At 40.8% G+C, this 11,803-nt stretch overlaps 1 protein-coding gene across 2 annotated transcripts in view; it reads right to left on the bottom strand.

The window, feature by feature from the left end:
- Positions 1-4,818: 4,818 nt before the first annotated feature.
- Positions 4,819-11,803, bottom strand: part of mfsd13a (major facilitator superfamily domain containing 13A) — a 38,399-nt gene continuing 31,414 nt past the window's right edge. Inside the window, exons 8-10 of one of the 2 annotated variants that reach the window (XR_007264295.1) lie at positions 9,107-9,300; positions 6,450-7,753; positions 4,819-6,320 (exon numbers count right to left, since the gene is read on the bottom strand). Coding sequence is in view for 1 of the 2 variants with exons in the window: in XM_048609068.1 (XP_048465025.1) it covers positions 6,246-6,320; positions 7,530-7,753; positions 9,107-9,300 (493 nt within the window). In the remaining variant the exon portion in view is untranslated. The remainder of the gene's footprint in view (positions 6,321-6,449; positions 7,754-9,106; positions 9,301-11,803) is intronic. The other variant, XM_048609068.1, reaches the window with a different exon arrangement.

Genomic DNA, 11,803 nt, shown 5'->3' with positions numbered 1-11,803 from the left:
TTACAGCTGAAGTAAATTTAAACTTTAAGTAGGCAGGGGGATGGGATCCTGACGAGTAGTTCATGGGAGATGATTAGCTAAGATAGAATTAGTAATTAAAACACAAGTAAATGAAGGCAGAGGATGCATGGGTAGGGAAAAAAAGTGAGTCTAGCAAGGTTAAATAGAATGTATTTTAGTGAAAGGAGCCTGAGGAATAAGACAGCTAAGCTGAGGGCACAGATATGTACAAGGGAATATGATATAGCTATGACCAAGACCTGGCTGAAAGGTGAACAGGATTGACAGCTAGTTTTGTGGTATTCCGATAAGACAGGGGAACACCCATTGCCATATCCTGAAGGCAATGGCAACACAAGCAAATACTGTATCTAAATACAGTACTAAATACAACCACCCTTTCAGGCAGTGAGTTCCAGACTCCCACCATTCTTTGCTGAAGAAGTATCATAAACACTCCTTTAACCTTCTACCTCTCACCTTAAATCTATGCCCCTAGGATATTGTCTTTTCTATTAATGGAAAAAGTGCCTATCCAACCTATCTTTGCCCCTCATAATCTTACACATCTGCTAGATTTCCTTTCAAACTTCACTGCTCCTAAGAAAACAACTCCAGCTAATCCAATACACCATAGCTCAAACGCAACAGCCCACGCAGCATCCTGGTAAATTTCCTCTGCACTCTTTTGCTTGCAATCACATCTTCCCTATAATGTGGTGAGCAGAACTTCATATTGTGCCAATGCCAGCATTTTATTCAGTTTCAACGTAATCTCCCTGCCCTTGTATCCTGTGCCTTGCCTAAAGAAGGCAAGTAACCTATATGCTTTCTTAACCACTTATCTACCTGCCATGCAAATGCACACTCTGATCTTCCCAGGGTCTGACTATTCATAGTGTAGCCCCATGTCTATTATCACTCCCTAAGTGCATTACCTCACATTTTTCCAGGTTGAATCCATTTCCCACTATGCTGCCCAGCTGACTAATCCTCCTTGGGGGAGGTGGGGAAGGGGGTGGTGATGGCTAGCCGCCTCATTATTTAGCACCCTATCAACTTCCATGTCACCTCTGAACGTCTTAATCATACTCCCTACATTTAAGTGTAAATCATTAATGCAGACCACAAAGCACCAGAATGTAGCATCATCTTAGTGTCAAATCATCAACAGTATCCTTGGAGCAGTAATTAGCCTGATTATCTTTCCAGGCTGGTTCCCAGAAGTGAACATTGGTATTTTGTTCTGTTTTCAAACAAGCTGCTGTTCAAAGTTCAATTGTCAATTGCAACTCAATTCCAAACTAAAAGTGAGAAAATTAAAAGAAAAACCAGTGATGGTCTCAACAGTTACATACTGGCTAAAAAAGTTCTGGATACAATTTAAGGATTTTGTAAAAACCAAAAGAACTGCGGATGCTGTAAATCAGGAACAAAAACAAAGTTTCTGGAAAAGCTCAGCAGGTCTGGCAGCATCTGTGAAGGAGAAAACAGAATAAACATTTCAGGTCCAGTGACCCTCAGAATTACGGATTTTGTACTCCGTCTAACTTGCACACTAAAACTCTCAGTTAATATTTGGGTCGCAAAAATCTATTAATACTGACTTATTATTCCTCACTGTTCTGAAATTTGACACCATATTCAATCCTTTATCTCCCCCTGTTCAGAAGCCTATGGTACTCATCCAACTGTGTTTATCCCTGTTGTAATTTTACCCACCCTTGTGGCCTCATTTGATGATCATTCCAAGATACCATCTTTCCTCACTGCTGGAATCGATTCCTCAATTAATATAGTGACCCACTCCTCTTCTATTTCCCTTTCTCATCTGAATACCCTATAACCATGAGTATTGAGCTGTCAATCATGCTCAGCTTCCAGCCAAGTCTCAGTCATAGCTATGATATCATACTCCCTTCTGCATATCTGTGCCCTTAGCCTAACTGTCTTATTCCTCGGGCTCCTTTCATTAAAATTTAGCTTTACTAGACTCATTTTTTCCTATCTAGCCAATGCATCCTCTCCCTTCACTGACTTGGGTTTTAATTACTAATTCCATTTTAGCTAATTATCCGCCACAAACTACTTGTCAGGATCACATTCCCTTGGCAATCCAGTTTAAAAAATCCATTCCGACTACAATAGCAAACATCCCCAAGAGAATAAAAACCAAAAGAACTGCGGATGCTGAAAATCAGGAACAAAAACAAAGTTGCTGGAAAAGCTCAGCCGGTCTGGCAGCATCTGTGAAGGAAAAAACAGAGTTAACATTTTGGGTCTGGTGACCCTTCCTCAGAACAGTTCTGAGGAAGGGTCACCAGACCCAAAACGTTAACTCTGTTTTTTCCTTCACAGATGCTGCCAGACCAGCTGAGCTTTTCCAGCAACTTTGTTTTTGTTCCCCAAGAGGATGTTGATTCTGTTCTTGTTCAGATGTAGCCCCTGCATCTTCAAATTGGGAGCTTCCTTTCTACTTGTTAAAAAAGGACATTCACAGCACGAACACCCAGTATGTACACAATTTATAATTTAACACCCTACATTACTCACACATAATGCCCTAGGAGAGCCACTAGTCAATATAGCAACATTTGGGGACCCCATTAAAACAGTTTTGGTTCAATCAATCTAGGGATGAAGTGTATTTTATTTGTTCTCCAATTTTCTCCCCATCCCATTCATCTTTTAAAAGATATATTTCCCAAAGGATGTCATTGCACATTGGAATCTTATGACCATTACTCAAGTAGAGATTTTGGCATTATGTATCAGCCTGTGACGAAGCAAGATCATATGGTGCCCTCACCTGATGCCTGAAGTGTACTCAAGAAAATTTGCTGCAAAGTTAGCTGATTCCAAAGCTTTGGCTGATTTTCTCTTCCTTTGCCCTCGAGTGCTGCAGCAAATTGTGGTGCCCCGACCTCCGTTTAGTTAGGCATCAGCTAACTCGGGCAAGATTGATCAATTGATCCCAGGCACTGTGTCATCTGGAGGCTTGTCTGAGTTTTTGAACAATCTCACAGGATCAGTTTTCTTAAAACAGAATGTTATTTTGCTAACGTGCCAGGTTAAATTGGTTAACACATTTTATTCTATTTTGATTAATTCATTGGGGAGGGGGGGGGGGGGGGGTGGAGAAAAGAGTCACATTATCCAACACATCAAAGGCTGCCAACCTTTTCAAGATTGGAGTCTCCAGGAAGTAAAGATTTATGATCGAGATTGTGTGAACAATGCAGGAGAACTAAGGCAAAATCACCATAATCCCACACTCACTTTAGCGACACGAATGGTGGTCAAAATTCAAAACGCAAAAGCAAATTAGTTGGAAAAACTGCACAGCAACAGGGAATGGACATACCAAATGGCCTCTTTAATTGTATGATTTTATAAGGTGAAATTAAAGTTAAATGGTTTTATTTGACAGCAGAAAGTTAGTTATTCCAAAGGGGGTTAATTTAGATCATTGCTATCTTCCACATGCACTCTGCGACTGCAGTATTTACTAATCCAACAGTGACAGCAATTAAATGCATGTAATCCATTTTAGGGTTTCCTGAGAAATAAACACAAGTTGTTTCTTTTTCCTGATTTCTAGGCTATGCAATCCATTGGAAATATGCATGTACATATATCAAGCAAGGTAATTTAAATCTGGGAATAAGATCTTCTGATAGTCCAAACAGGCTGCTATAAATCTGTGAAAAGATTCACCTTGGGCATGTTACAGCAGTGTGGAAATCAGGGAAATAGATTCTGAAAAGCAATTTTATGAGCAATTTTCTAAAATTAAGGTTTTGCTTAAAATCCAAGATATTTTAAATTAGGAAGGGAACAACAAGTTTAATTTGAAATCTTGTTCTCAATGTATGATATTCACTGGTGGTATTAAGTATGAATGAAGAGCAGGAATGATATAAAATCAGATTCAACCAATGAAGCTGCAGAATCGCATTCAGATTCATAGAATATGGCTGTAAATTGGGAGAGAGAAGTGTGCAGTGGGACCTGGGAGTGCAAATTGTGCACCAGTTGCTGAAGGTAAGCACGCAGGTGCAACAGACAGTAAAGAAAGCAAATGGTATGTTGACCATCATTGCGAGAGGTTTCGAGTACAGGAGCAGGGGTGCGTTGTTGCAGTAATACAGGGCCTTGGTGAGGCCACACCTGGAATATTATGTGCAGTTTTGGTCTCCTTTTCCAAGGAAGGATGCTATTGCTCTAAAGGTTTACCAGGCTGATTCCAGGGATGGTGGGTTTGATGCATGAGGAGAGATTAACTAGGTTAGGATTGTTTTTGCTGGAGTTCAGGCAAAGCTGGGGTGGGGGGGGGGGGGAAGAAATCTCCTACAGACTTATCAAATTCTAACAGGACTGAGCAGGGTAGATGCAGGGAAGATGATCCCAATGGTGGGTGTGTCTAGAACCAGGGGTCACAGTTTGAGGATTCGGGGTAGACCATTTAAGACGGAGAGGAGGAGACATTTCTTCACCCAAAGAGTGGTGAGCCTGTGGAATTCATTACCACAGGAAGTAGTTGATACCAAAACATTGAATGTATTCACAAGGCAGCTAGATATAGCACTTGGGGCGAATGGGATCAAAGGTTATGGGGAGAAAACAGGATTAGGCTATTCACGTTGTTTGTGTGAGCTTGCTGTGTATGAACTTCGCTGTCACATTTTCAAGAGACTACATTTCGAAAGGAGTTTCATTGGCTGTAAATCTCTTTGAGACATCTGGTTAAATACTATACAAATGCAAAGCTTACTTTTTAAACACAGGTCTAACATTAAAAACACCAAATTAAAACTGTTTTACATCAAACAAATCTTTATTTTGTTTGCTGAATAGTTATTTCAAAATCTTTAGAATATTGCAAGTAACATTTAATATAACAAAACTTTCTGGCTTGCTACAACTTAAAAGCAGTGACTTATTTCACAAATGTCTTCATTTCATCTCATTCCTGAACATAAAATCAATTAAATCTTACAGGAATAAAATAAAAGGTGAAATATATTTGGCTTCCTTCTCACACTTCAGAGGTTTTAAAAGCAATATCTTTGAGCCGATGTATGCAGCATTATAAAGCACACCGTTGTTCCAATTCACGGGAGGGTATTTCTTCCTGATCAGGATACAAATTGGTGAGAAGCAGTTATTACCAGATGTTAGAACCCGAGTGATGTTCCCATGTCCCAGAATTAGATAACAGGAACCAAATCCTAATTGAGAGTCCAATGCCAGTGTCCTACTAGGTGTCAATACTCAGGTTTATCATGTAAAAACCAGACTAAAATAAAAGTCAGCCTTGATCACTCATGTTCTCTAACAGCTTACTGTCAATGAAGCAAGGGCCAGAAGGCTGAAAGACTGGCCACCCCGTCAGTCCCTGTACTGGAGAACAGGTGCAAATCTGCAGAGTGACAAACGAAATCACAGAAAAACCATTCTTGCCTTCAGAAGTCTTCAGTCATTAACTGTATTTCAAAGTTACATTAATATGAAACAGGTTGGCAGTGGATGCAACTAAAAATCAGGATCACTGCTTAGGAATTTCATCTCACACAGACAGTTGTAAATGGAAAACATCAAATTCTCTTACATTTACATAGTTACAAAAGACATACAGGAAGTCCAGGAATTCAACTATCTGAAGAACTGCTAAAAATGGACAATGATGAAATACAAAGTGATGGACAGGAGAAAATACTGGCCAATCCACCCTGCTCCATCTCCATGATGGCTCGGGATCAAAATGTGATTTTCCCACTGTTGGAGCTCCCAGCCTCCGACCATATATTTGCAATGGGAAAGGCAAAAGGGACAGTAAAACCCAGAGTCAAGGGGGAAAAAAAAAAGAGAGCTGGAAAATAAATAAATGCAAGAGTGCATACAAGTATTTGAAAATAATTTATGCAAATTCTTCTAAATATAATTTGGCACTTCTGGTGATTTTACTTAATGTGCTATTAAGGATTGTAAATTAGGCTTTCAAAGCTTTACATGAGACATTAAATATATAATCTTCAACACAATTTACATTAAAAGCTGGACAAATGAAGTTGGTTTCTGGTCCAGAAGTTTGAAGTGCAAACTTAACACTCAAACTAGCAATGGCTTCAGAGAGTTCCATATAAAATGAATAATTAGATGGCTCCATTTGAGTTTCAGGTTGCACATTATTGTTAAACACAACGCTGCCAGATGGTCTGGGAGACCGTTATAAGTTAACACGCTCAAATATGATGTCTATAAATCACCCTCAACTTCCACCATGAGCCTCTGTTACATGAGGCAATTGTTGCTGATTTCTGTGGGCAGAAAAGTGGGAAATGCAAAATATTTTGATTAATAATTAACATATGCAATAAGTGCTCACAGTAAGAGGTGAAGAAATTACTGGCACAGTTTGAGCAATTGGCCAGTGACGTGTCTATTACCTGAGATTCCTCCTCATAGCAGGACAGAAAATGTCCTGGCAATGTACAAGCATTCTCAAAGCCATTGAGGCAGGTCCAATTTAGTCTCACGCCCACTGCCTTTTGATTTTGATTCAGTAAATTCTGTTTCTCATTCAGGTCAGTTTTGTGAATGCTATGGAATGGAAAATTTTCCATTATGGACACAAAGTCTCAGCATTAAATGCTCACTGTCAGGTTAGGTACAACATGGTTAGATTCTAGATAAGACTCCTCCTTTTCTACCTCAAGGTGCCTCGGCTACCACTTTACAAGAGGCCATCTTCCTGTCCTATTGTGACACTTTCTTTTCCTTAAAATCTCCAGCCATCCTGCAAAGAGACTGCCAAATTAAAAGTTTGGTGCTTGAAGCTTAGCCCACTCGGACATTGAAGTGAAACTGTCAAACTAATTTCACATCCAGACAGCAGAGAGATTTCTGATTTGGGTGGAATTTAATGCAGCTCCAAAGGAAGTGGAAGGCCAACATTTAACTCTCTGCTTCAGCCAATGGCTGATGTAAGGGAATGTTACTCAGCAACAACAAAGTTCAGTGCAGAACAATACCAACAGGGCAGTATCAATCTTTAGGTCAATCCAAATTTAAAATTACACATGCAAACAGATGGCCCCAAGGGTAATTGGTTGATTGTGGAATTATACTCTGCTGAATTTTGCAACATGATGGGGGAATACAGACTCTGCAAATCTTAAGACCTTGTGCATCCTTAACACATTAAATGATTCTTGAAATGTACTCTAGACATTAAAGTACAATTTGTAGTCTCGTCCAGTGAACATTAGAAGTTAAATTAAAAAGAAAATTGATCAGGCACAATGGTCTTACGAACTACTTGTCTTTTGCTACATTAATGAAGTTTCCAAAATTCATACTCAAAATTTCTGAACAAAAATATTATTACATTGAAAGTGAAAGTTCCATATCCTGAGCTGAAGTGGCAATTAAAAACATCATGTCTAATATACTAGACATGACAGATGTGTTGGCCCCTGCACATTTACGCTGATAACCTAAACAGCTTTAATGTCCTGTAGGTCTACCTGGTATGTACTCTGCCTCAATGATTTGATTGTCTGCAGTCTTTTACCATGGAGGTTGAACTGAGACCAGGCCAGAAGCTGCAGCACAGCACACGTGATAGGTACGAAGACCAGCAGGTAAAAGCACCCTTGGCGAATTGCTGTCATCCAGGCCACATTTGATTCCACCACTGGCTTTGTGCTCACAATATCACGTAGTGCATCGTGCTGAAAAATGTCATACCCTGTAAAACACAATTGAGATCAGAGAAAACGGAATAAGAAAAGCCATGTAAGTATTTGAAACAAGAAGCAATTACTCCGGAAAACTGACAAAACCTGATCAGCAGTCAGCTTTACACACTTGTTGAATGTTTTTAAGGTAAAAATGGATAGATTTTTGAACAGTAAAGGAATTAAGGGTTATGGTGAGCAGGCAGGTAAGTGGAGCTGTGTCCACCACTAAGATCTGCCATGATCTTATTGAATGGCAGAGCAGACTCGAGGGGCCAGATGGCCGACTCCTGCTCCGATTTTTTAATGTTCTTTACTAATCAATTAAACTTTCTGCTATGGAGAAAAGCCCTGGGCAGGTGTAAAACAGTCAATCTAATCCAGTCAGCTTCACCTCAAAGATCCCCAACTAGCGTACACTTGGACCAGGGTCCGGGGGGAAAACCCTCTGCTCAAGTAGTGCCATGAGGCTTTCTTAATGCCTACTAGAGAGCAGGAAGGGTCTCAGTTCAGCATCTCGCCTAAAGAGATGAGCTCTTCCTGCTCAGAACAGCACAAAAAAAAAATCAGTGCAGACTATACGCTCCAGTCTCTGATGGACTTGATCCCTTTATCATCAGACTAGGTGAAAGTTCTACCACTGAGCCAAGGCCAATATGGTTACTCTGGTGAACGAGGTAATGCTATTCTCAACAGGAGAATGCAGGATTGTGCAGCTTTGTAGTAGAATGGGCAACTCCCTTCCTAAAATTTGCTCGTTTCATAATGGGTTAAAGTTTACACCACTGATCCTGGTGGTTAAAAAGTAGCTCAAATGTGGGCAAGATCAAAGCTAAGGCTTTCAGTGACTGTCATAATGCAGGAGATCACTCAGTATCTGCATCCAGTTTATGAGTGAGCATTTCACTTAGTGCCATTCCCGCCATAATCCTGCACATTATTTGAATACAGACAATCATCTGATGTCATCTTCAATGGGATAGAAATACAAGGCAATCACTAATAAATCCAATAAATAATTTGCTACATTTGTTTCCCACCCAGAGAGAGCATGCCCTCTAGAATGTGGCATACTCTACAACAAAGTTGGGTGAATGATCACAGATGCATTTAAAATGAGAAGCTGGATAAACACTTCAGGGAGAAATAAAGATATGGAAAGTTCTGCTGATGGGATTAGATGACGTCAGGTCTGAGCATGAATACTGGCAAGGACCAGTGGCATTAAGTGGTCTATTTCAGTGCTGTAAACTATACAAAAAGACAGAACATCAGTCGTACTGCAGGGAATAGTCAGAAACCAGGACACTAGTCAACATTCCTTTAGATCAAATAACTGACTCAGTAGTTGGGAGATCAGTTACCTGTGTAAACATACAAAAGCCACGTCCCGATTAATGGGGCAAATGTCTGTCCGGGTTTGGTTACCAAGGCAACCATGCCAAAAAGCAGTGCTGATGCTGCCTGCTTCCTCTTGTTCATCACAAAATCTTCATCTACAAGGTCGGAGATGACGAGGTTCAGGAGTTCACATGTTCCCTCTGTAAACACCCGGTTACTAGAGAATGGCACACATACAAAAGTGTTAGAGAAAGACAAATGAAAAGTTAATTAATGGAGTAATTTTGAACTTGGGGAAAGAAAATGGCATTTCTGCCTCATGCCAAAGAAACCATAGAACTTGCAATCAGCAAAATAAAAAGACAGAAACACTTCAATTGATGTACAATAATTTAGTTGTCTTATCTGCCTATCTGCTCAGAACGAGAACAAGTTTACAAGTAAACAAATGGATGATGGTATTACATTGACCTCATGATAATGGAAAAGGAGAGTCAACGGACTCAAAACATTTACTTTGCGTTCTTCCCACACAATCTGCCAGACTTGCTGAAATTTTCCAGCAATTTTCATTTTTGTTTCATGATAAGAATCTGTTGGTGAACAGTCTCCCGTTGCAACCTTTTTAAAATGTGGTATTGCCCGTTTAAATGAACAAACTACCTGGTCTTTAAATAGCAACTTGCAGAATCTCTTGACATCCCAAAGAGCTTCCCCAGCAATTGGGTACTATTTAAAGTCCGTATGCAATTGAAATGTACTTTGGGCTGTCTCAAGAACGTGAAAGGTGATATAGAAATTCCAGATTAGGATCATGTGGAAAGAACCAGCTAAGACATCCACGCTGGCTGAAGACAACTGTAAAGTCCAGCCTTGTTTCTGCAGGGCTCTGCTATCAGAGGTGAAAGGTTCATGGTGCCTTGACTTCTTATTAACCGTTTAACTACACAACAATCACAAACAGAACATGGGAGGGTTGCAGAGCTTTGAGCTAATTAAAACTGGCTCTGAGCAATTACAATCACCCTCCACTGAAATTTCAGCAAGTTGGCAACACATATTCATACTAGTCTGGCACTGCCCTGGCATGCTGTGCTTTTCAAGGAACGACAGACTTGCTGATCCAGGTCACAGATAGAACACAGAACATAGAACATTACAGCGCAGTACAGGCCCTTCGGCCCTCGATATTGCGCCGACCTGTGAAACCAATCTGAAGCCCATCTAACCTAAACTATTCCATTATCATCCATATGTTTATCCAATGACCATTTAAATGCCCTTAAAGTTGGCGAGTCTACTCCTGTTGCAGGCAGGGCATTCCATGCCCTTACTACTCTGAGTAAAGAACCTACCTCTGACATCTGTCCGAGATCTATCATCCCTCAGTTTAAAGCAATGTCCCCTCGTGCTAGCCATCACCATCCGAGGAAAAAGGCTCCCTCTGTCCACCCTATCTAATCCTCTGATCATCTTGTATGTCTCTATTAAGTCACCTCTTAACCTTCTTCTCTCTAACCAAAACAGCCTCAAGTCCCTCAGCCTTTCCTCATAAGACCTTCCCTCCATACCAGGCAACATCCTGGTAAATCTCCTCTGCACCCTTTCCAATGCTTCCACATCCTTCCTATAATGCGGCGACCAGAACTGTACGCAATACTCCAAGTGCGGCCGCACCAGAGTTTTGTACAGCTGCAACATGACCTCATGGCTCCGAAACTCAATCCCTCTACCAATAAAACCTAACACACCGTACGCCTTCTTAACAACGCTATCAACCTGGGTGGCAACTTTCAGGGATCGATGCACATGGACACTGAGATCTCTCTGCTCATCCACACTACCAAGAATCTTACCATTAGCCCAGTACTCTGTATTCCTGTTACTCCTTCCAAAGTGAATCACCTCACACTTTTCTGCATTAAACTCCATTTGTCACCTCTCAGCCCAGCTCTGCAGCTTATCTATGTCCCTCTGTAACCTGCAACATCCTATGTAGTCAGTGCAGCAGCTGCTGACAGCCACAGTATTTTGTGGATGCCTAGTTAGGAGCCAGGAGGTTTGTTCTTTTATCTATCACAATTAGAACTATGGTAGTGTCAGAGGACAATGATGGATGCCCTTGTTGCGAAGAGGAACATGGAGTAGTGCAAGAGGGACTTGGAATAGTATGTGATAATTGAATCTGTAATATGGTACATAAGAAGATTGTAAAGTCAAGTACGGGTAGTTCTGTTATAACAGATGTTTTGTTAATGCAAATTGGCTGTAACACGATGGATGAATAGTGGACGCTGTTTGGATAACATGAACTTTCTGCTGTACCGGTATAGCAATTTACATATAATGCTATTTTCTATGGCACAAGGTTACACCAGAACACAATTATTGCGTTATAGGAGATCTACCTGTACATAATTCCCTCGGTTGATTCTCTCACTACTTCATGACTTATTGCGAGCTCAGACCAGTAGCTTGGTCTTTCAAACTCAACCAGCTCGATTAGCGGTGATGTTACCATGCCACCTTTAGGGATGGACACACAAGTGAGATATACATGGCTGTAGGTAGGCAGGTACTAAGAAAGGAAACGTGGCTGCTCCCACGAGGAGCTCGAACATGCACTTCACCAACACCTTCCACCCCAATCTTAAGTTCACCTGGAACATCTCCGATACCTCTCTCCCCTTCCTGGACCATCTCTGATACCTCTCTCCCCT

This window comes from Rhincodon typus, chromosome 20 (assembly GCF_021869965.1).
Source record: "Rhincodon typus isolate 14 chromosome 20, sRhiTyp1.1, whole genome shotgun sequence".
Taxonomy (NCBI): Eukaryota; Metazoa; Chordata; class Chondrichthyes; order Orectolobiformes; family Rhincodontidae; genus Rhincodon; species Rhincodon typus.
This window is presented reverse-complemented; position numbering and strand designations above follow the sequence as displayed.